Raw genomic sequence first — 25839 nt, 5'->3', positions numbered from 1 at the left:
TATGTGGCAGCCCTCCAACGGTCTGAGGGACAGTGAACTGGCCCCCTGTGTAAAGAGTCTGGGGACGCCTGCCTTACACCATACACTTAGTGAATAGTAATTTCCGCTTAGTGAACAAATATATTAACTAAAATTGTAAATAAATTAACTAAAATTTAACTAAAAATGGATTAAAGACCTAAACACCTATAACACTCCTAAAATAAAACATAGGGAGAAAGTTTCATAAGGGTGCCAACTCCTGCCCTCCCACCACGCAGTTGAAAATGTATGTATAACTTTGACTTCCTAAAATCTTAACTACTAATAGCCTACTGTTGACTGGAAGGCTTACTGATAACATGAACAGTTGATTAACACATATTTTGTAAGTTACACATATTATATACTGTATTCTTAACCCTTTTCCATTTTGCCCCAAGAATACTCGCTGTTGGTGCTTGTGGTTGCTGCGTTTACTCTGAAGTAACTTTGCCACAAAATATCTTGCTTTTATTATTATTTTCGCATTGCTCAAGTATATCAACTTTGGAAACAAAAGACATCATTCTATTTATAGCATTCTGTTTTTAGTAGTGGCATTTCCATTTACAAAATATAGTAATTCTCAATCACTGAAAATGCCAAATCCTAGAAAACACTGCATTCCTATGCGTGATGTTAACATCATTCTCAAACAGTTGTTGACCAAGATTCATTTGATGAATCTGATTTTTCCAAAATAGATGATTCTGATGAGTCAGACAATTCTGGTGTTACTTTGTTTAGAAATAACTCCAAGAAGAGTTTTCTATTTCATTTTCACATTGAAAATCAATCAGATTCACTTCAGCCTCAAAAACTGTGTTTATGCAAAATTAAATGAGCATTGGCAGCAAGCTGCACTTTTTCTAAAACAGGAAAAGGGTTAAACTAAAATAAGCTAGAGAAAAGAAAATGTTACTAAGAAACTTATAAGAGAAAATATATTTACTATTCATGAAGTGGAAATGGATAATCATAAACGTCTTCATCTTGTCATCTTTGTGTTGAGTAGGCTGAGGAGGAGGAAGGAGAGGGGTTGATCTTGCTGCCTCAGGGGTGGCAGTTCATGTGCAAGTTTCTTTCAAATCATCACAAATCTCCAAAAAGTTTTTCCAATATATTTACTGAAAAAAATCTGCATATAAGCAGACCAGCACAGTTTACACCCATGTTGTTCAAGGGTCAACTATATATATCCAGCTATATATACAATTGGGTACACACACACCACATACATATACATATACATTATATATAATTTTTTTCCTCAGAACCGCTTCTGGGTATATATCCAAAGAATGCAAAGTAGAATCTTGAAGACCTATCTCCCTGCTTGTGTTCACTGCAGCATTATTCACAATAGCCAAGAGTGGAAACAACCCAAATTCCACTGACAAGTGAATGCAATGTTAAAAAGAGGTGTCTCAAAAAAAGGACATCTGGTCACATGCTACAACATGAATGAACCTCAACATAATCCAAGGACTGTCTTCCTACCAGAAGTATAAAAGGAGAAGCTGGTGAATGCCTGCCACAGATAATAGCTACGATTACATTCATTCATTTAACGGATATTTACTGAGCACCAGAGTAAGCTATGCCAGGTATTAGACCAGCACTGTCTAGCAGAACTTTCCACAATAATGAAAATGGTCTATAATCTGTGCTGTCCAGTATGGTAGTCACCATTTAACTGTTGATCATTTGAAATGTGGCACTACAATCAGGAGGAATACTATATACAAGGTAAAAAATGTATAAAAAACATATGGGGGTGGGTTCTTTATAACAGAGGAAACAGAAGAGATTAATCTGCAGAGTCACCAAAGAGGTCAGCTCTTGTAAGACTCTGCATACTCTCTAGGAGTTATGACTTTATTATAAAGATATGGGAATATCCTGAAGAAACCTAGAATGAAACTATTAACTCAGATTTGAGAACGAACAACAAAGCACTGAGGAGACATTTTTAAGAGGTAGAAAACAAAAGTCAAATATAATTATGGCATTTTAATAATGATGAAGACCTGACTTAAATCAGTATCACTGCCCCGGTGAGATGGGGACAAAGAGAAGAGATTTTAAGGAAGAAGAAATGATAAAGACATGTCCACCTGGATGTAACAGGAGGGAACTGAGAGACTCTATCACACCTACAGTTTTCTATTTTGGATCACAAAGTGTGTCTCTCTGGGAATAAGGATTCTGCAAAAAGACAAGTCTGGGAAGGAAAGTAATGAGTTCAGTAGTTGTTGTTTTAAAACAGATTTACGGAGAAATAGATTTTTTCCATAAAATTCACGCAATTAAAGTATACAATGGTTTTTAGGACATTCACAGAATTGTGCAACTATTACCATAATTAAATCTTGGAATACCTACATTATCTCCAAGAGAAATCTTTTACTCATTAGTAGTTATGCCCCATTCTCATACTGACCCTAAGTCCCTCACCTTCCACCCACCCAAGCAACCATTAATCTACATTCTGTCTCTAAAAGATTTGCCTCTACTGGACATTTCATGTAAATGGAATCATACAACATGTGGTCATTTGTGACTGCACCTTTCATTGTGCATGTTTCCAATGTTCATCCATGTTGTGTCAGTATCAGTATTTCATTACTTTATTGTATTGTATGGATATACCACATTTTGTTTACCATTCATCAATTCATGAACATTTGGGTTGTTTCCACTTAGGGAAATGTTACCCACCAACATTTGTTATTATCTGTCTTTTTATTCATACCATCCTAGTGGGTATGAAATGTTATCTCATTGTGGTTTTGGTTTGCATTTCCTCTTGTCTAATGATGCTGAGTGCCTTTTCAAGTGCTTACTGGCCATTTGCTTATATTCTTTAGAAAGGTATCTATTCAAATCATTTGCCCATTTTAAAATTCGGTTGTCTTTCATTGTTGGGATGTGTCTATTCAAACTGCTATAACAAATATAACAGAAACTGAGTGGCTTACAAACAACATTAATTTCTCACAGTTATAGAAGCTGAGAAGTCCAAGATGAAGGTACCAACAGATTAAATATCTGGTGAAGGCCTTTTCCTCACGGTCAGAGCCTGCTTGCTGCATCCTCACCTGCTAAGAGGGGCAAACAAGCTCCCTCAAACGTCTTTTATAAGGGCACTAATCCCATATATGAGAGTTCAACTCTCATGACCTACTCATATTCCAAAGGCCCCACCTCTTAACAGTATCATATTGAGGGGCAGTATTTCAACATTTGAATTTTGGGACCACACAAACTTTTAGACCATGGCAAAATATAAGAGTTCTTCATATAGTCTAGATATAAATCCCTTATCAGATATATAATTTGCAAATATTTTCTCCCATCATGAGGACTGTCTTGTTACTTTCTTGATAGTATCATTTTCAGCAAAAACGTGTTTAATATTGATGAAGTCTAATTTATTTATTTATTGGTCATTTGTGCTTTTGGTACTATTTCTAAGAAACCATCACCTAACATAAGGCCACACAGACTTACTTTTGTATTTTCTCCTACAAGCATTCTAAAGTTTTAGTTCTTCCACCTAAGTTTACGATCTACTTTAAGTTGAATCTTGTATATGGTGTGAGGTAGGGTCCAATTTCATTCTTTTGTATGAGGACATTTTGTCCCAGCATTTGTTGAAAAGGCTATTTTCCTCCACTGAATTGCCTGGCACTCTTGTCAATAAACAATTGTTCATAAATTTAGGATTAGTGAGTCCAGTTGTAGACATGCTGAATTGCACGTACTTACGCTCTGTCTTCTTGACACTAGGCTACATGTGTAGAAAAACCATGTCTTCAATTCATGGTCCAGAAATCAACACAGTAAACTCAATAAATATTTGTGGAATTATTACCACATGTGCACTTCACAGTCACACTCCCTCATCACCCATCACCTTGAACACTCTGAAGCATATCACTCTTATCTTGTGAAAGCACCAGCTGGTTCTCTTCCTAGTGCTGTTCCTCTAACTGGGACTCTGTCTGATTCAGTCTGTTGCTTACAGTTCAATTTTGCTTAATGATACAAATTGAGGTGAGCATTTTCCTTTTTCCCAGGAAAGAAAATGTTCATAAATGGGACAATGAAGCTGTTCTCTTAGAAATCTCAGCTGGTTGAAGGAAGCAGTGCCAGTGGATGCATTTTTTAAAAATTTTACTTATTTTTGAGATAGAGTCTCACTCTATTACCCAGGCTGGAGTGCAGTGGCGCAATTTCAGCTCATCACAACCTCCACCTCCCGGATTCAAGTGATTCTCATGCCTCAGCCTCCTGAGTAGCTGGGACATAGCACATGCCACCAGTCAGCTGATTTTTGTATTTTTATTAGAGATGGAATTTCATCATGTTAGTCAGGCTGGTCTCAAACTCCTGACCTCAGGTGATCCACTCGCCTCTGCCTCCCAAAGTGCTGAGATTACAGGCATGAGTTATTGAGCCTGGTCAATACATTTGATGTTGATCTATCAGCAAAGAGGCTCTAAGGTGTAGTACGTTTCTATTTTGTATTCAGTTTCATCTGTGTGCCAGGCCAAACATCTTTCTGTGTTCAAGCCAAAGTTAGAGATCTAAATTGCTAAAGCAGTTCAGCAGGTCAGAGCTCAGGGAAAGAAAGGTCCTCAGAAGGGCCACTAATTAGTAATGAATGGCTAAAAGACCAATAACTTTTTTTTTTTGAGACAGAGTTTCACTCTTGTTGCTCAGGCTGGAATGCAATAGCACGATCTCAGCTTACCACAACCTCTGCCTCCCAGGTTCAAGCAATTCTCCTGCCTCAGCCTCTCAAGTAGCTGGGATTACAGATATGAGCCACCACGCCAGACTAATTTTGTGTTTTTAGTAGAGATGGGGTTTCTCCATGTTGGTCAAGCTAGTCACGAACTCCCAACCTCAGGTGATTTGTCTGCCTCAGCCTCCCAAAGTGCTGGGATTACAGGTGTGAACCACCATGCCCAGCCAAGATCAAGGACTTTTTAACCAAGAAAAGGCAAGACTTTCTGAAATCCATTATCTTCAAGCATCTGAAAAGCCAATTCAAAGAAAGAAAGACCAGTTCAAGGAAGTACAAAGGTGAAAAACCAAAAAAGATAAGCCCAGTCAAAATCCTGCCAGTTCCCCTAGGCACATCTCAAATGTAATAATAATAACAATAAATAAAAATTATGTTGTTCACATCTCTTTTCTGACACTTTCATCTTATATGCCCCATGCTATTCTTCTTGGCTATCAACTCCCTGACGCTTATGTAGGTCTCCATAGCTCTATCCCTAGTCCCACTATCCTGCATATAGTAGGTACTAAATATATATGTATCTGTCAAGCAAAAATGTAAGCAAATATGATTTATTAAAATTAAATGAGGAAAGTCTGAGAAATTGTCACTGCCAAGAGGAGCCTAAAGAGATATAAAAACTAAACGTTGTTATATAAAAACTAAACTAATGTCTTGAATGGAACCCTGGAACAGAAAAGGGTATCAGGTAAAAACAAAGGAAATTTGAATAAATGCTGGACTTTAATTAATAATGTCGGCTGGGCCCAGTGACTCATGCCTGTAATCCCAGCACTTTGGGAGGTCCAGGCAGGTAAATCACCTGAGGTCAGGAGTTTGAGACCAGCCTGACCAAAACGGTAAAATTCACCTGTCTCCACTAAAAATACAAAAAAATTAGATAGGCGTGGTGGCCCATACCTGTAATCCCAGCTACTCAGGAGGCTGGGGCAGGAGAATCGCTTTAAACTGGGAGGCAGAGGTTGCAGTGAGCCGAGATCACACCATTACACTCCAGCCTGGGCAACAGGAGAAAACTCTGTCTCAAAAAATAATAAAGTAATCCCAGCACTTTGGGAGGCTGAGATGGACAGATCACATGGTCAGGAGATCGAGACTATCCTGGCTAATGGTGAAACCCTGTTTCTACTAAAAATACAAAAAACTAGCCAGGCATGGTGGCAAGCACCTGTAGTCCCAGCTACTAGGGAGGCTGAGGTAGGAGAATCACTGGAACCAGGGAGGCAGAGATTGCAGTGAACCAAGACTGTGCCACTGAACTCCAGCCTGGGCAACAGAGCAAGACTCCATCTCAAAATAAATAAATTAATTAAATTAAAATAAAAAATAATGTTTTCAGTAATAATAGACAATATTAATGTAAGATGTTAATAACAGGAAAAACTATATGTGTGTGGGAGGTGTATGGGAACTCTCTGTGCTCCCTTCTTGATTTTTCCATAAATATAAAACTGTTCTAAAATACAAAGTCTATTAATTTAAAAAAGAAAGAAATAAAAGCATTCATTCATCCCTGGGGACGGGGCTGGGATCTCCATTTTGGAAGGACACATACATACATATCCCCCCACTGATTCCTATGCACATTAAAGTTTGAGAAACATCTGGGATATTAAGGGTTACAGTGGATAACATCCTTACAAAGAAATCACAGAAAAAAAAATACCCATCCACACATTACCAAACAAATCATGTCTTATGGCAGCAGTAAGGACACAATAGACTAAATCACTGTCACCCCAGTAATGCATTAAGTCATTAATCATGTAATAAAAGAGCCTTCACTTGGATGCTAGCTTCTACTATTTAGGGGGTGGCTACCTGAAATGCTGTCCTTAGAAGGATCCATGCTAAACCGGGATGAACGCCACAATCGACTATCCATTTTAGGTATAGGTGGCAGTGTCAAACATTTACCAAGTGCCAAGTACCAGTGCTAGGCTCTGGGGTTCTAGCAGAGATCAAAACAAGCATAAGCTCTGCCTTTATAAAGACTTCAGTAGGGCAGGGAAATTTTAAGTAATTGCACACATATAAACAGTTACAGAAGAGGAAATATGGTATATCACAAAGGTAATTAACAGGAAAGGGTCAAAGACTGCCTCCCCAAGGAAAAGATACTTCAACTAAGATTTCAAGGCTAAGAACTTAGCAAAGTAAAGAGGAAAAGGAAGCAGCTAGACTGCGATCAACTTGTGTGATTTAGCTCATCAGATCTTTTCTTATTTAAGAATTTTTGGAGAGAGAAGGGAGAAGAGAAGATCAGTGCAATAAACACAACTCCAAAGAGGCAGCAGAGCAACAGGCAGGACCCAGAGAATGGTTGAGAGTGCTGGAACCTTTTAAAGAAGAGGCCCAGGAAAAATTATCACATGGGTAAAGTACTGGAGAAGGGTGTAAGATGCTACCAAAACCAAGCTCTTTTAAGGTCCACTGTCTCTTTAAGATCCATACAAAACATACCTTTAGAGCTATATAATGGCACATCTCTCCTTTATTACCCAAAGAGAGGCACACATTGGCTTACCTTTCCCTTTTTGCCATGACTTCCATGAATTTCACAGCTAAGTGTGCTCGACTGCAGTAAATATTTCTTAATCTAAGTTTTCTGGTACAATTATCTCCTCTAGCCCCAAATATTATGCCTCCTGTTTTAGCTTTGTCTATTTCATCTTTTTGCAGATAATGTCCCTGGATCTTTCTTAGAAGTTGATGTATCAATAGCAACTGTAGTTTCTAAACCAACATTTATCACATATAAAGGTAAGTTATATAGTAATCTGACAAAAGGGCAGAATATTTGAAACCAGAATTGTCCCATATCCTCATGGAAGATAAACTCTAGAAAATAAATCCAGGATGGTGAGGCTGGGGTGGGGTGGAATGGGGTAGATAACTAACCTTTATTGAATATCATAAGCTAAGAACTTTTCATTTATTCTCATTTGATCTTCACAAAACCCTCTGAAGAAAGTGAACTGTCCTAATTTATACTTGAGAAAAATGGAGGCTATAAAAGTTAAGGAAATTGCTAAAAGTCAGTCAGCTGAAAAGCAGTACCTCTGGGGCAGAATCCAGGTCTGACTCTAAAATACAGCTGCTTAGAATACAGGGGTTAAATTAAACTAAAATTAACCCAAATTCTTTTTGAGAAGTCCCTTTACAAACCTATATTAACTGCAAACTGAAGAGATGTCTTTCACATAGCCGTAAAGACAAAGACAATGCTCTTCACGTGAATCGCTACAGAGGAACTGGGAACAGGTTTCCCTCCACTGGTGAGCAGAGAGAACTACATCATTTCTAGGTACAGTATTTCCCCGCCTCCCTTTTAACTCCATTTGCTTACTAAAGAATCTCTTCTGATTCCTTTCCTAGTCCTTTATTTGGTGATTTTTTGTTTTGTTTTGTTTTGTTTTTGGGAGAACCTCCAAGTTAAACTTCCAGGATTAAACTTCTATTCATTAACTTTATCTCTTTCTCTCTTCTTTAAAATTAACATTCTAGTAGTATATGTTGATAGCCTTTAAAATGTTTATACCCTTTGGTCCCAATACCATTAAAATATATATTATGAATAAATCATAGTATACCATCTGATAGACTATTATTCAGTTATTTTAAATGTTTTCAAATATTTGATAAGGGGGAGATGCACATATATTAAATGTACAATGCCCAATACAAACACGCAATACACAAGCCAGGCGCAGGGTATTCCTACTGCACGGTTCCTCTAACATGTGCAGTACACGGATTCTCTTTAAAGGGGAAAAATCTGTATGTGAAACAATATGATTTAATTTATATTCATTCAGCATATATATTATATATACGTAAAATTGTTATTGCTCTATTTTATGTTATTTTTGAGACAGAGTTTCAGTCTCTGGTCCAGGATGGAGTGCAATGACACGATCTTGGCTCACTGCAACCTCTGCCTCCCGGGTTCAACCGATTCTCCTGCCTCAGCCTCTTGAGTAGCTGAGGTTACAGGTGCCCAAAAACATGCCCAGCTAACTTTTGTATTTTTAGTAGGAACAGGGTTTCACCATGTTGGCCAGGCTGGTCTCAAACTCCTGACCTCTGGTGATCCATCTACCTTGACCTCCCAAAGTGAGGGGATTACAGGTGTGAGCCATCATGCCCCGCCTATTATTTTTCTTAATCAACAGAAGTGCTAGCCAAAAATCAGAAAAAAACAAAAGCAGACAGGATCTCACTATGCTGCCCCCCGCCATGCTGGTCTCAAACTCTTGGCCTCAAGCTATCCTCCTGCTCAGCCTCCCAAGTATCTGGGATTACAGGCATGTGACACCACACCCAGCTTATACACACAATTATAAAACTAAGTTTAAAGGTCTTATGTTTGACCAGGCACGAAACATAAGTTTCTACTAAAAAAAAATACAAAAATTAGCCAGGCATGGTGTCATGCACCTGCAATCCCAGCTACTCAGGAGGCTGAGGCAGGAGAATTGCTTGAACCTGGGAAATGGAGGTTGCAGTGAGCCGAGATCATGCCACTGCACTCCAGCCTGGGCAACAGAGCAAAAGACTCGGTCTCAAAAAAAAAAAAAAAAAAGTCCTATGTTTATATAACTAGATAAGCAAAAAACAAATTTATAAATTAAATACAAACACAATCACCCAACCAGCAAAATTCAAAATAATGTTAATCAAACAATGATGCTGCTCAAATTAAAATCACTGTCCACAAGGCATATATAGTAATGGCACAGGTCTAAACAGAGGCAGACAGAACAAGAGAGCCTGGAAAGATACACACACACAGAATCCCTATAGCTCCTATAGCTGGTCTTCTTAACATGACTTCCAAAGCCATCTTAGAAAATGCCCTCTACCAGCAGATTGCAGGACAGGGTTCAGAAATGTATTTGGACCCAACTGTGTTATCCAGTACAGGTTAAGGGTGATAAGTGAGGAATGTGTTTATACCTGTGTATTTTATACTGTTATATTCTGTGATCACATTGTGTTCTGTAGAACTCCAACATCGATAAAGTGCCCCTGGTCCAAATGAAGCACTTCTTGGCTCATAACCAGACCTGTTGACATGCTGCACTGGCCATGCCTCACATTTACAAGGCTGGCCCTGTGGGGGTAGGTAAGCTTTCTGAAGATTAGAGGTGATTCTCACTCATGTAGACATTACCAGATACAACCACGCACCCCAGAATGTTGGGATCCAGATGTTTGCAGAACCGTCCAACCCAGAAAATGCTGTTGTTATCTCTACCACATAAACTACTGATATGATCAAGTATCTAACCAGCAATTTTGAGAAAAATGTAATTTCAGTCTCCACCTCATATTTCAGACCATTTGAAGAACGAATTTTTAAAATCGTTATATAGTCATACTCAGTATCCACAGAAGACTGGTTTCAGGACTCATCTCAGACAGATACCAAAGTTTGTGGATGCTCAAATCCCTTATGTAAAATGGAGTCATATTTGCATATAGCCCAGATATATCCCATATACCTTAAATCATCTCTAAATTACTTGTAACACCGAATACAATGCAAATTATATATAAATAGTTGTTATACCATATTGTTCAGGGGATAATGAAAAGAAAAAATGTCCATACATGTTCAGTATAGACACAACCATCGTTTTTATAAAAAAATGTTTTCCATCCAAGGTTGGTTGAATCCACAGATGCAGAATTGACAGATAAATAGGGCCAACCTCATGTATAACTGAAAAAAAAAAAGTCTGATAATCAAAATTCTAGACGAACAATATCCTACAATGTCAGAAATATGGAAAAATCATCAGGAAAACAACTTAATGACCTAAAAAAATTTTAACTTCTGTATCTAAATCTTTAAAAGATAAAAAGCAGATAGGGAAAATGCTCACAGAAGAGAATGTTCCCAATAGATAAATGACTCAAATATATAAGCAGGAATATATTGCATATTGTGTATGTACGTGTGGTGTTTTTTTTTTTTCCAAGTACAGAAACACCTAGTAAGTTTCTGTAAATCTTTTAGGTATGGGGACTATTTCTGTACGGGCAGTGAGAGTGGGGGACGGGGTGTCTAGTTCCTTCCATCTCCTTACCCCATCTAATCCAGTACCAAACAATAGTATGCCATCAAAAAATAATTTCTCAATTTAGATATGAAAATACATAGGATCTATTAGAAAAAGGGGAAACAAGATTTTAGGCAGTACTCTAGAAAATAAATAAAACTCAAACTTATACTTTATTAACTGAATAAGTTGATACAATAGTATTTTTTTGTTAAAATAAGTGGACATGTGCCTCGAGTGTTTAGCTCACTTGTGAGAATGCATTTCCGGCTTTATGGCTTTCTGAGATGTTCCAAAAGGAACAGAGTTTGGATATTACATTTTAGACTTTCAGCAACAGGTCACATCTATGTACTCTCATGAGAGTATCCATCAAGAGAAATGATGGTTACTTTCATTTTAAATATTTAAGACTGAACAAAAAGCAAAGTGTTATCATAAACCAAATTGCTTATAAATAATCAAATCAAATAAACTGATAATAAAGGTAATGAATGGTCCCCCTGGACTCAGTTAAGTCCATGTACTAAAGCCAAGTATTTCAGGTACAGGTAAATATACATGTATAGATATTTAAATATAAGCAGTCTGCAATGGAGAACCATGTTAAACTGTCTGCAGCAATTTTTAAAATCTGTGTAAAAAATGATTGACTTGAAAAAAAAAAAAAAGAAAATGGTTCTTCATTCTCCAAAAACCACTTAGAAACCTTTATTTCTACATCCATGAGGTTTTTTTTCTCTTTTTTTGAGACAAAGCCTAGCTTTGTCACCCAAGCTGACCTTGGCTTACTGCAACCTCTGCCTTCCAGGTTCAAGTAATTCTCCTGCCTCAGCCTCCCGAGTAGCTGAGATTACAGGCACCCACCACCATGCCTGGCTAACTTTTGTATTTTTAGTAGAGACGGGGTTTCACCATGTTAGCCAGGCTGGTCTTGAACTTCCGACCTCAGGTGATCTGCCTGCCTCAGCCTCCCAAAGTGCTGGGATTACAGGCAAGAGCCACCATGCCCGGCCATCGTGACTTTTTATTAGATCCCGAAGAATGAGATCTGAGAATGGTCTTATGCTATTGTTGACTCAAAAATTAAATGTTCTATTCAGGAGGACTGGTTAGAGTGTAATTTTTATTAAATAAATAATTAAGGAAATCAAGACAGGAGAAAGGAACCATGGAAAGGAGATAAAAGCACCTTTCCTCCAAATCTTTTGCTTTATAGCAATGACCTGAGCTAAACTGCTATTTTTTCAATTATTTATTAAGATGAGTTAAAGATTTATTCTTAAAGTTATCTTGATTCCAAAAGCATTTCACAAACTGCCAGAAATAATCTAGTACAATTAGAACAGAACATAAGAAAGTAGGTGTCACTGTTCTCTACAGCTTTCATAATCTGGTAGCATGAATCTCCAGAACTGAATATTGACTCAAACTGCTCCTGAAAATGCAAATATTAGAGACTTTTACTGCTAGTAACTATGGACTAAGGAAATCAGAACAATCCTTTACCTAAAGGGAACTAGAAAATCTGGGGAAAATGTAAGAAATACCTGCATGAAGGCATGGGGGAGGAAAGCAAGTCAGAGCCTGAGCAAGTGAGCTCAGTGTTTGAGGCTAACTTTCCTGAACGGTGTTTGTTATTTCTGAAGGAAATGCTGTTAAGTTTGGTGCTGAGGTGGAGCGTGAAGGTGCTGGTGAAGAAGAGAACATAAGAAGGAAAAGTGAACAGAACAGGTTTGTCTTCACAAGAACTGCAGCTCAGCTTAGAGATATTTCAATCCCTGAAACTGTACTAAAGGCAACACCGATTCTAAGTCCTCTCATGTGCCTGCCAACAGCAAATGTGAATTAACTCTGGAAGAAAAAAGCATTATTTTAGGCCTCAAATTATTCCTATAAATAATTTTGCAAACATGATGCTTAGCACCCATTTAAAAAAAAAAAAACACTAGGCACATAAGGAGACAAGACAATATCAATGAAAACCAACAGAAACAGACACTAGAAACAACTAACAGATATTGCCATAACTGAACATGGACTTTAAGATAATTACACATACTATGTTAAAGGAGATAAAAGACAAGATTGATAATTTTGGCAGATAACTTAGAACTATAAAACAGAACCAAAAAGAAATATAAAAATCAACTGGGCACAATAGCTCATGCCTGTAATCCTAGCACTCTGGGAGGCTGAGGCAGGAGTATCACTGGAGGCCAAGAGTTTACCAGTCTGGGTAACATAGTAAGACCCTGTCTCTAAAGCAAAACAAAACAAAACAAAATTTAAAAATTAGCTGTAGCTGCAGCTACTTGGGAGGCTAAGGTGGGAGTTTAAGGCTGTAGTGACTGAGCCACTGCACTCAAGCCTGAGTAAAACAATGAGACTCTGAAAAATAAAAAAACAAACAACAACAAAAAAGAAATTTAAAAGTAGTTTAAAAAACTGAAATTAAAAACTCAATGAATGGTTTTAATAGCAGATTATATACAGCAGGGGAGGGGGATGGAGAGAAGCAGAGAGACAAATGAGAAGGTAACTGCAAGAACAGACAAACCTGTAAAATGCAGAGAAATAGTTAAGACACATAGACAATATAGTGAAATGGACTAACATGGGAGGTCCCCAATCCTTGGACCATGAACTAGTATCAGTCTGTGGCTTATCAGGAACCAGGCTGCACAGCAGGAGGTAAGCAGCAGATGAGCAAGCATTGCCACCTGAACTATGCCTCCTGTCAGATGAGCTGCAGCATTAGATTCTCAAGAAGGATGAACCCTGTTGTGAACTGTGCATGGAAGGGATCTAAGCTGTGTATTCTTTAGGAGAATCTAAAGCCTGATGATCTGAGGTGGAACAGTTTTATCCCAAAACCAGCCCCCCAACACCCCATGGAAAAATTTTCTTCCACAAAACCAGTCCCTAGTGCCAAAAAAGTTGGGAACTGCTGGTCTAACATGTATCTTTGTAGCCCAAGAAGGAAAGGTAAGAGGAAATGGGGCAGAAGAAATAACTGAAGTAATAATGGCTGATGATTTCCAAAACCAATGTAAGACATGAAGCCACAAATTCAAGAATCCCTAAGAACTCTAATTATAAATTAAAAGAAATCCATACTAGGGACAAGACAGAAAAATTACTGAAAACCAAAGACAGAGAGAACATTTTTAAAACAGCCTGAAAGGGCTGTAATCCCAGCACTTTGGGAGGCTAAGGCAGGCAGATCACCTGAGGTCAGGAGTTCAAGACCAGTCTGAAACCCCATATCAATAAAATAAAATAAACAAACAGCCAGACAATAAGACTACTTTCAAAGGAACAACAGACTGACAAGTGACTTCTCAACAGAAAAAGTCAGAGATAATGGGATAGCTTTAAAATGCTAAAAGAGTTCTCCAAGAAAACACCAAATGGGAAATGAGACCAGTGCAATGGGAGAGCCCAGAGGCCCCAAAATGGGAGGCCGCAGCAGTGGCATCCAGGGTTGGCTGAGGCCATGGAGCTGGTGGTGGCAAGGCCAAGGACAAGGAGTACCTCCCCATCACCAAACTGGGCTGCCTAGTCAAGGACATGAAGATCAAGCCCCTGAAGATCTATCTCTTCTCCCTGCCCATCAAGTAGGCTGAGATCATTGACTTTTTCCTGGGGGTATCCCTCAAGGATGAGGTTTTTTTTTTTTTTTTTTTTTTTTTTTTTAAAGATTATGCCAGTAGAAATGCAGACTTGCACTGCCCAGTGGTCCAGGTTCAAGGCACTTGTTGCCACTGCGGAATAAAATAGCCAGTTGGTCTGGGTGTTAAATGCTCCAAGATGGTAGCTACTGCCATCCAAGGAGTCATCACCTTTGCCAAGCTCTCCACTGTACCCGTGCAGAGAGGCATCTCAGGGGACAATACTGGCAAGCCCCACAGCATTCCTTGCAAGGTGACAGGCCACTGCAGCTCTGTGCTGGTACACTTCATCTCCATCCACAGAGACAATGAACGGTTTTGTCTTGATTCCTATGCCCAAGAAGCTGCTGATGACAGCTGACATTAAGGACTGCCACACCTCAATCAGGGGCTGCATTGCCACCCTGGGCAACTTCATCAAGTCCACTGTTAATGCCATCTCAAAGACCTACTGCTATCTGACCCCCAACCTCTGGAAAGAGACCATATTCACCAAGTCTTCCTATTTGGAAATTAGGAATTTATTGACCAGAGTCTCTCCTGCAGAGAACCCAGGCTGCAGCTATGGCTATTATACAGTGTAGGATTTTTATACAAAAAAATAAAAAGAAAGTGAATTAGCTTTTTAAAATGCTAAAAGAAAACTATGGCAAACCAAGAGTTCTATAACTAATGAAATGACACTTCACAAACGAAAAAAAAGTTCTAAAATTAGATGTGGTAATGATTGCATAACTAAATATTCTAAAAACCACTAAACCATAAGCTTTAAATGGGTAAATTTTATGGCATGTAAATTATATCTCAATAAAACTTACAAAAAAGAAAACAATGAAGAATAAATAATGACATTTTTAGACAAGCACTAAGAATTTGTTGCCAGACCTGCTCTAAAGAATACTATAGAGTATTCTTTGGGGAAGAAAGAAAATGACCCCAAAGAGAAGACTGGAAGATGACTGGAATTAAATAAAATTTAACCCCTTTTGCACATTGTTACACAAAAATGAATTCTACATGAACCAAGTATCTTAACATAAAAGGGAAAACACATGTAAAGTTTCTAAATGTTACAGGAAACTATTTTCTTGACATGTAAACCCCCAAAAGAGGCTGGGTGTGGTGGCTAGTGCCTGTAATCCCAGCACTTGGGAAGCTGAGGCAGGTGGATCACCTGAGGTCAGGAGTTCGAGACCAGCCTGACCAACAAGGTGAAACCCAATCTCTACTAAAACTAAAAGTCAGCCAGGCCTGTAATCCCAGCTGCTTGGGAGGCTGAGGCAGGAGAATTGCCTGAACCCAGGAGGCGGAGGTTGCGTGAGCCAAGATCGCGCCATTGCACTCCAGCCTGGGTAACAAGAGCGAAACTCCGTCTCAAAAATAATAACAATAATAAACCCCAAAAGAGATGTGGGTAAGATATCTGAACGCCAGAAGATACCAAATAAACATGAAAAGATGTTCAGCCTCATCAGTCAACAAGAAACTGTAGATTAAAACCACAATGAGATACCATTTCATAATCATCAGAATGGTTAAAATTTAAGACTGACGATACCAAGTGTTAACAAGAATGTGAAGCAACAAGAACTCTCATACACTTTTCGGTAGGAATGTCAACTCGTAGAACCACTTCGGAAACTTGGTGTTTACTGCTAAAGCTAAAGATATACGTATCTTTTGACCTAAAAATTTTACTAGATATATATCCAACTGAAATGAATGCACCAGGAGAGACCACAACAATATCCCTAACAGCATTATTAATAGCCAACAAAGCTAGAAACAACTAAAATGTCTAGTAACAGTAGAATGCGAACACTGTGGTATATTCGTACAACAGAATACTATAGAACAGTAAAAATGAACAAATAACGAGTACAACGTAATGGACGGATCTCAAAAACATCTTGAAAACACCAGACACAAAAGAATATTGTATTATTCTTGTATTATTCCAAAAGGAAACTACAGTTAGAAACTAAAGTTTTTATGAGATACGTGTTTAAAAAGTAAAATTAGAAACGGTGGGGGAGAAGATTACCCTCCCCCCCCCAAAAAAAGTCACAATAGGGTTACCTCTGGAGAAGGAAGGGTTTAGTGACTGGGAGAGGGCACCCGGTCTTCTGGGTGAACCAAGGTTTTATTTCTTGGCCTGGTAACCAGCAGGCTCCCCGACTGAGTGATACATCAGTGAGTGGTACATTTGGGGGCCTTGCACGTTACTGGCGTGCAAGGAAAAAAAAAAGGGGGGGGGACAGAACAGGGAGACGAAAGGGGTGACCGGCTTCAAGAAGAGGGGAAGCTCCGCCTGTAAAAGCCCCAGCGCGGCTCTGGGCACCGGCAGGGGGAGGCTTCGGCAGGGCCCGGGGGCTTCAGGCTGGCCTCCTCCGGGCTGGAGGGCACCGACCCGGGGCTTCGGCCAACTTCGGTCCTCGTGCGGTCGGGACGCGGCCACACCTGCCCGCGGGGTCTGCGTCCCCCGCCCGCCGCAGGCCCCCCACAGCAGCTAAGGCCAGCGCCGCCCGCCCCTTGGGGAACGCCGGCCCCCAGAGCCCAGCAGCCTCTCCCGGCTCTGCAGACGCCCCCGCGACTCTCGCGAAGCCATTCCCGCGCTCTGAATGCCCCCGGCTCTCTGCAGAGCCCTCGCTGTCCCCCTCCCGTCCTCGGGGGCACCGCAGGCCGCCAACCCAAACCCTCCGAAGCTCCCTGCTGCCGCCTCCCACGAGGCGCCGGACCCAACTCACCTCATTGTCGCTGCCGGGAACGGGCGCGCCGGGCCAGGGGCAACCCGGCGGCGGCGGCGGCGGGGCGCGGGGCGCGGGGCGCGGGCGCTAGCGGGGGAGCCGGCCCCGGGCGCGGCGGCTCCGCGTCTGACTGGGCTGCGGGGGGCGGCGGGGGCTCATCTTCTCCTGGCGGGCGTCGGGGCCGCTAGCTGCGGGGAAGGGCCGCGGCGGCGGCGACTGACAGCTGGGCCCCGGCCCCTGCCATCTTGGCGGGCGCGTGCCCGGGCCGGCGTGTGCGCGGGCGCGTGTCCGGGGGCCGCGGCTGGGAGGTGGGGAGCGGCAGTGGGAGGCGGCGAGCCGGCTGCGGTCCGGGCGGCGGGAGCGCGTGCGCGTCAGCCTGAGACTCGGGGCGGCAGCTCCTGGCGAGCGTGCCGGCGGCTCCGAGTCCTCGAGGGAGAGGCGAGCGGGCGCTCGGGCTAATCTCACTGAGCCCAGTAGCCGAGCCCGAGGTTGCGTGCGTGGCTGTGCGCCCCGCAGCCCGGCGATGGGACGACGCGCGCGTGCGCTCTTCCGCCCGCGGCCGCTGAGGTGAATGAGCGCGCGCGGCGCTCGAAACCCGACACAAAAGGCGCGGGGCCCCACGGTCCGCGCCTCCGGGAGCGCCGAGCTTGAGGCTGCGAGGGGCGGGGCTGACGCGAGGGGCGGGGCTGAGAGGCAGCGGGAGGGGCGGGGCGGGGCCGCACGTGGCGCGCTGCGCTGCCTCCCGCAAGGACGCTCCTCCCGACCCCGCCCTCGCCCTACCCCCGAGCTCAAAGAGGCCACCCGGGGCATCGGGGTCGGTGCTTGGTGGCCGCATGATTCCCACCACCCGGCACTGCTGAGCACCCTGCCCGCTCGGACTCGGGGCATCTCTGATCCGAGGGGCGTCGAGGTCACCGACGACTGATTCCCTCTTTGTAAATGAGGAGCCGTCGCGGGGACGGAGAGTTGCAGCTTTGGGGCGATATCAGTATTCGAAGTGTCTCCCCCAGCTTAAGAGCCCACTCGGCGCCCCAAAACCGCAGCCTGTGAAAAATAACGTTTACCATACACAGCGTCAAGTAGTTCGTCCAGGTTGTCTTCTGGTTTTTAACTCCCTGTCTTTCCTAAAGCTTAGTGATCTTCACTGCTGGCTGGAAACCCCAAACCCTCCAGAGTCTCACTCCTTGTGTGTAAGAAGACACAGTTCCGGCCGGGTGCAGTGGCTCATGCCTGTAATCCCAGCACTTTGGGAGGCCGAGGCAGGTGGCTCACCTGAGGTCAGGAGTTCGAGACCAGCCTGACCAACATAGTGAAAGCCTGTCTCTACTAAATACAAAAAATTACCCGGACATGGTGGAGTGCACCTGTAATCTCAGCTACTTGGGAGGCTGAGGCAGGAGAATCTCTTGAACCCAGGAGACAGAGGTTGCAGTGAGCGGAAATTGCACCACTGCACTCCAGCCCGGGAGACAGAGTGAAACTCCATCTCAAAAAAATAAAAGACACAGTTCCTCATGCGTTACCAGTTTGGGCACTATTGCCTCCCTTCCCCCTGTCACAGAACATTAAAATAATAGCTAACTTATAAAAAATGGTCTGAACAAGAGTATTTAAAGCATTTGTCAGTGTCTGGCAGTTAGGAGGGCAATGAAGACTCGATATTTTTCTCCTGTCCAGGATTGAGGCAAGGGTGTGTGTATTAAGCAGTTTTGTCCAAGATACGGTAAAATGGTGGAGCCAAGTCTCAAGCAGTGTTTCTCTGACTCGGAATCCCAGTGCCCAAGCATTCCAGTTTGCTGGGGTTGAACATGAGGGTCATGAGTTGCAGTTTGGGTCTCTATGTGCTTGTCTCCCCCCACCACCCCCACTCCTTGTCCCTCCCTCACCATGTACAGGTTATAGAATTCCCTGGCGATTGGTTGTAGCATCTCTGCTTTCCTTCCTGTATTTGTTTAAGCCAGAGTAGTAAAACCTGACGGTACCGTGATCTTCTACCACCCTGGTAGCAGCCCCTTAGGTTTAGCCTCTCATAACCTCATTTGTCCCTCTCTTCACAAGTTCTAGAGTGGCCTCTTTGCTACAGGAGAGCCTTGTTGCATCCTAAAAATTACTAAAATGGACAAGCCTTGGGTCATCTGGACATCCCAGCTGTGCTGTGGAGAGGCAAGGTTAACCCCTGGTCACTGCCTATCAAAGTCCTGTGCCGAGACCTTGGGATACAGGCCTGCTTGTTTGCAGCCTAGTTTATTGATGCTTTTTTAACATGTGGCCCACTCTGATCTCCAGATCAGGTATTTTCCCTGCTGCCCTGAAGTCTGACAAGTTGTTACCATCCTGCTCCTGGAGAGGTTGTTTCTTGCATCTGATGTTTGTTCATCAGAGGGCTTCATGAGCTGCAGGAAGGGCTGAGAGAGGACAGACTGAGACCATTCACATCCCATCCTGTGCCCTGCTTCCACCTGAGTGGGCATTGGTCTTTGTTCAACAGACCCTGGGATGCTTGGGGAGTCAGAGGCTCCTTGTATTAATCCTCCAGCTCACACCTCTCTGACTTCCATTCCTCCTCTGACAGGTGGGAATCCTAAAGCCCATCTCACAGGTGATGCTGAGGATCAGATGAGATGCTGATGTCCACACGAAGTAGATCCCGAGAAAGGCCTTTTCTGCTCTTCCCCAGTGTCCTCCCCCTTGCCTCCCCTTCCCCACTTCCTTAATGAAGCATAATTTGAAACCACAGTCTATTTGGCACGTTTTGCATTGTCTGAACAAAGGCTTTATTCCTTAAAAGTACATGAGTTCAGCTGGGCGTGATGACTCAAGCCTGTAATACCAGCACTTTGGGAGGCCGAGGTGGGCAGATCATGAGGTCAAGAGATCGAGACCATCCTGGCCAACATGGTGAAACCCTGTCTCTACTAAAAATACAAAAATTAGCTGAGCATGGTGGCACGCGCCTGTAGTCCCAGCTACTTGGGAGGCTGAGGCAGGAGAATTGCTTGAACCCGGGAGGTGGAGGTTGCGGTGAGCCGAGATGGTGCCACTGACCTCCAGCTTGACACCTGGCAATGCAGCAAGACTCTGTCTCAAAAAAAAAAAAAAAGTACATGAATTCATGTTTTCCATTCTTCTGATGGAAAGAAAATTAACATTTGGACATGTGGCTCCCCCAAATGACTTATTTCTGGAGGTCACCAGTCCTAGGATTGGAAAGATTCCCTTGTCAGAGTCAGTGATTTCATGACATCTGATATGTGTGGGTGCAGCACACTTGGCCAGGCTGATGACCCATGGCTCCAAGCACCCCTGGACCGGACTTCCCATTGTAAGGGAGGAAGGAAACATGGTTTTGGCTGCTGGTTGGGTTCAGAATAACCACAGAGTCACAGATAACAGAGCTAGAAATTCTTCAAAGGACATCTCATCAACCTAATTGTCCAGAGGGTGATGAAACTGAGGCCCCATGAGGTCACACAGGTGACTGAATAAGAGCCAGATGAGCATATATTTCTGCAGACTCCAAATCCCTGGACTGCCTCCCCAGTTCTTGAAGTTTTTCCAGCCCTGGGGTCACTGCTGAGGAGGCAGCCCCGTGGACCGTCTTCTCCATTACTTAGTGTTTGCCAAAACGAAACTCACCTCAAATAATGGAAAGAAATACAGTTGCTTTTGATGATTCACCAATGAGACCATGTCTGGTTCATATTAACCAACATATGTGAGTTACAGATGCATGACAGAATCCAAAACAAAGCATGCTTAGACAACCACAGATGTCTCAAAGGTTCAGGGACCACCTGTGATCCTGTACCCCTTTTTCATTCACTCCATTCATCTTGAGGGAATGTGTTCTCTTTCTGGTCCACAAGAGGGCATAGTTTTAAGGGCAAGAACTTCCCAGCGCCATGGCTCCCTCCCATCTCTCTCCATCAGGGAGATTTAAGGGGTTCTGGGTCAAAAGTCAATCACTCCAGTGGAAGTTCTAAGGAACTCCTTCCATTGGCCCGGGGTCTTAGAGAAAGTGGGGGTTCCTCCCAGGTTAAAATCCCCTTCTTCCACACCCCTTCAGACTCCATGTTTGGGTCCCTTCCACGAACACTCCCTTTGTGGAAGCCATCTTTCTCTCTCCTGGATTTTCCCTCTGGAGTCCCCTTCCACGCTCTCTCGTGGAAGCCTGTCTTTCCCTCCTAAACTCCATCTCTCTCTATTCCCTTCCACTCAGTGTGGAAGCCGCTTTCCTCTCCTGGATTCCATCGGTCTGGATTCTCTCACTCAGTGTGAGAGTCAGCTGTTTCTTTCTCTCTCCTTCTCCTGTTTCTCTTTCTCTACCTAAATAAATCACTTTCTACAAACACTTTCGAGTCCAGCATTTACCGCACACCACCCCGTGGTCTCCTCTCCCATTCTTGGGGAGTGATAGACTAAGAACCTGGAGAAACATCCTCTCAGGGGAACTGAGGGCTCCCCTGAACCCCAGCATTACAATCTCATTGCCCAACTCAGTTATTACCAGCAGTTGTTTTCCTTAAACACAACACGGTTAGTTTTCATTCATTCATTCATTTATTGTGCCTTGAGCTCTTCAGCATGTATCTGCCTCCTCTCCTGCCTTGCCCGCTGCCTCAATCTACCTGGCAAATCATCTTCAATCCTGCTTGTGTGTCAGCTCTCCCCTGGAGCTCTCAGCACCACCCTCCCCCACCGCAGGCTGCCGGCTCCTTCTCCACGCTGTTTCTGGGTCACACTCCGCCCTCCTGCATCGAGGCTGTGAGGTTGTTTTCGTACTTGCAGACTCCCCCACTAGGCTATGAACTTCATGACAGCAGCAAGCAAGTCTCATTCCTCTTTGTACTGCCAGCCTCTCAGCCCTGTGGGCTGTGACAGGGCAGAATTGGAGGAATCCTGCATGAGTGCCATCATTCCAACCCAAACAGTGTCCTGGGAGGGTCGGGACCGCTAGCCTGTGTGTGCAGGCATTTTTGGAAACCACAGCTCCTGCTTGTGTTCCGTCTGGCAGAAACAGACATTACTTCCGGTCCATTTTGCCTTCCACACCTTGAAGATGGTCTGTACTTCACAGCTGGAGCTTTTTTTTTTTTTTTTCTTGAGAGAGAGTCTCACTCTGTCACCCAAGCTGGAGTGCAGTGGCACAATCTCAGCTCACTGCAACCTGTGCCTCCCAGGTTCAAGTGATTCTCATGCCTCAGCCTCCCCAGTAGCTGGAGCTACAGGTGTGCACCACCACACCCAGCTAATTTTTTTTTATTTTTAGCAGAGATGGGTTTTCACCATGTTGGCCAGGCTGGTCTTGAACTTCTGACCTCAGGTGATCCACCTACCTCAGCCTCCCAAAGTGCAGGGATTTCAGGTGTGAGCCATGTGCCCCGCTGGCTTGGAGCTTATTTTAACTGCACCCTTCTCAGGCTCCTCCACTCAAAAGTGACCTTCCCTAAGATCATTTTTCACTGGCTTTGAATGCAGGGGGGTGACTCTAGGATGAGGGCCCTGTGGCCATACTGGGGAGCACTCCAGCCTTCTGCTGGGGTGACTTAGAGATCTGGACCCATTGCTAAGAAGTGTGTCCAGACGGGACTGGGGGAAGACCTTTGCTACCTGTCCTACAGAGGGCAACTTCTTAGTGCCACTGTTTCCGAGGAGAGAAGGAGGACCTAGTGTTACTGGAGGAGGGTGTCCAGTTCTTGGCATCTTGAACAAAGAATTGGACAAAATGCACAAACAAAGCAAGGAAAGAATGAAGCAACAGAAGCAGAGGTTTATTGAAAACAAAAGTACAGGCACAGGGGCGGGAACGGGCGAGCATAGGGGTTCAACAGCCTCGTTATAGAACTTTCTGGGGTTTAAACACCCTCTAGAGGTTTCCACTAGTTACTTGGTGTCCACCCTATGTAAACGGAGAGGATATTTCCTGTCATCGCGGAAGTGTCTCCATTCGATTCAGTTCTAGAAGTCCTTGGCTTCCCTGCCTCCAGGCTGTCGTCTCCCACCTCGCCTCACTAGTGTTGCAGGACTTTTTCTTAGTACAGCTGAAGATGGGGTTCTTGTCTGTCCCACAGCCATGAAAATGTAGGCTTACAGATGGCTTAATGGGTGAGTAAAGCAGGGTTTGATTGAATGAAAAGGGAGAAAACGGGGAAACAGCAGCTCCCGCAAGGCCAGATCCCTCCGCTGGAGCACTTCCCACGTGGCAGCTGGAATCCCAGGTTCCACACAGGAAGAGGAGGGACCAGGCCCCTCCCTGCTGCAAACAGTGTGAGCTGCCTCTTGAGAGCAGAAAAGACATTGCTTCAAAATTAAGAAATTAATCAGAGGCAGTGAAAACCAGAAAATGCACTACTGCAGAGTAAGGGTCAGCACACTGTCTGCAGAGGACCAGGTGATCCATGTTTTTGGCTTTTTAGGAGCCATTTGGTCTGTCACAACTTTTGCAGGCCAGTTCTCCCTGACAGTCACACAGACAGGCCTGCATGAGCGTCGACAGGCCAGCATAGCACACCAGTCACACGGAGCCACTTCCACACAGCATAGCGCCCCGGTCACACGGAGCCACTTCCATGCAGCATAGCACCCCAGTTACACAAGGCCACTTCCACACAGCATAGCACCCCGGTTACACGGAGCCACTTCCACGCAGCAAAGCACCCCGGTTACACAAGGCCACTTCCACACAGCATAGCACCCCAGTCACACGGAGCCACTTCCATGCAGCATAGCACCCCGGTCACACGGAGCCACTTCCATGCAGCATAGCACCCCAGTTACACAAGGCCACTTCCACGCAGCATAGCACCCCGGTTACACAAGGCCACTTCCACACAACATAGCACCCCGGTTACACGGAGCCACTTCCACGCAGCATAGCACCCCGGTTACACAAGGCCACTTCCACAAACATAGCACCCCGGTTACACGGAGCCACTTCCACGCAGCATAGCACCCCGGTTACACAAGGCCACTTCCACACAGCATAGCACCCCAGTCACACGGAGCCACTTCCATGCAGCATAGCACCCCGGTCACACGGAGCCACTTCCACAGAGCTGCCTTAACACTGAGCACATAGTGAAACCTGGGGAACTTGGTGCCCAGACATCAAGCTAGAAATGAAACATGGTCAGTAGGAGCCTTGCACGGGCTTCTCCCTTGTTGGAGCAAAGCAAAATAATGGAGCCAGCTTTACCTTCCTAGTGCCAGGGCCCACCTCGAATAGACAAAATCAGAGACGAGGTCAAGGTTACAGAGGCAGCCGTTTGAATAGATCCATTGATCCACTGGACAGTCTAAGGCAGCTCTCCAGACCAATAAATAATCATAGAAATAATCACTCTGCTACCACAGGAGACAGGCCTTGAATATACTGGGGCCCACACAACTTAATCAGACTTAGCAAGCTTTTTTTTTTTTTTTTTTTTTTGACATGGAGTCTTGCTCTGTCACCCAGGCTGGAGTGCAATGGCAGAATCTCGGCTCACTGCAACCCCCACCTCCCAGGTTCAAGCAATTCTCCTGCCTCAGCCTCCTGAGTAGCTGGGACTGCAGGTGCCTGCCACCACACGAGGCTAATTTTTGGTATTTTTAGTAGAGACAGGGTTTCACCATGTTAGCCAGGATGGTCTCGAACGCCTGACCTTGTGATCTGCCAGCCTCAGCCTCCCAAAGTGCTGGGATTACAGGTATGAACCACCGCACCCAGCCACATTTTCTTTTTAATGTTCCAAATGTGATGGGTTTATTTTATTTTACTCTGATGCAAGACCAAAGATTTCCCAATAGCACAGAGATCAATACATTACGAGGTCATGAAAAAATGGTGTGGGACATGCAAGGCGTGAGGTACAAACTGGAGTGTCAGATGGTCTCCTCTAACATGACATGACACTGTCGCTGAGGAACACACTTAAACACTGCAGAACTCAACTGAAGCGTGGTGCAAACATGACGACTTCCGGGCATGCCTTCGAGCGCCTCCCTCAGGAGGGACTCGCCAACCCTAGACCTCAGTGTGGGGATGATTACAATTCTTTGGAAGAATAAAAAGTTCACACTTCTGAAATTTCACAGAAGAATTTTTTGTTTGTTTTTGAGACGGAGTCTGGCTCTGTCACCAGGCTGGAGTGCAGATCTTGGCTCACTGCAACCTCTGCTTCCTGGGTTCAAGCAATTCTCCTGCCTCAGCCTCCCGAGTAGCTGGGACTACAGGCACGAGACACCATGCACAGCTAATTTTTGTATTTTTAGTAGAGACAGGGTTTCACCATGTTGGCCAGGATGGTCTCGATCTCCTGACTTTGTGATCTGCTCGCCTTGGCCTCCCAAAGTGCAGGGATGACAGGCGTGAGCCGTTGCACCGGGCTGAAATTTCACAGAAGAATTTTAAGGCCAAAACATAGTGGGTTCATTTTTCTTCACTTCCAGGAACAAACCTGATGCTTTCCTCAAACCACATTGAGGAAAAGGATTTGAACCACCAGTTCAAATCCTAAGCCAACCGTGTGACC

At 43.9% G+C, this 25839-nt stretch overlaps 1 protein-coding gene across 1 annotated transcript in view; it reads right to left on the bottom strand.

Annotated features, from left to right (window-relative positions):
• Positions 1–17976, bottom strand: part of EVL (Enah/Vasp-like) — a 179854-nt gene extending 161878 nt beyond the window's left edge. Inside the window, exon 1 of the mRNA XM_039462785.2 lies at positions 17327–17976. Within this exon, the coding sequence (XP_039318719.1) occupies positions 17327–17331 (5 nt within the window). The 5' untranslated portion in view covers positions 17332–17976. The remainder of the gene's footprint in view (positions 1–17326) is intronic.
• Positions 17977–25839: the final 7863 nt, after the last annotated feature.

The sequence above is a fragment of the Saimiri boliviensis genome, chromosome 2, assembly GCF_048565385.1.
Source record: "Saimiri boliviensis isolate mSaiBol1 chromosome 2, mSaiBol1.pri, whole genome shotgun sequence".
NCBI lineage: Eukaryota > Metazoa > Chordata > Mammalia > Primates > Cebidae > Saimiri > Saimiri boliviensis.
This window is presented reverse-complemented; position numbering and strand designations above follow the sequence as displayed.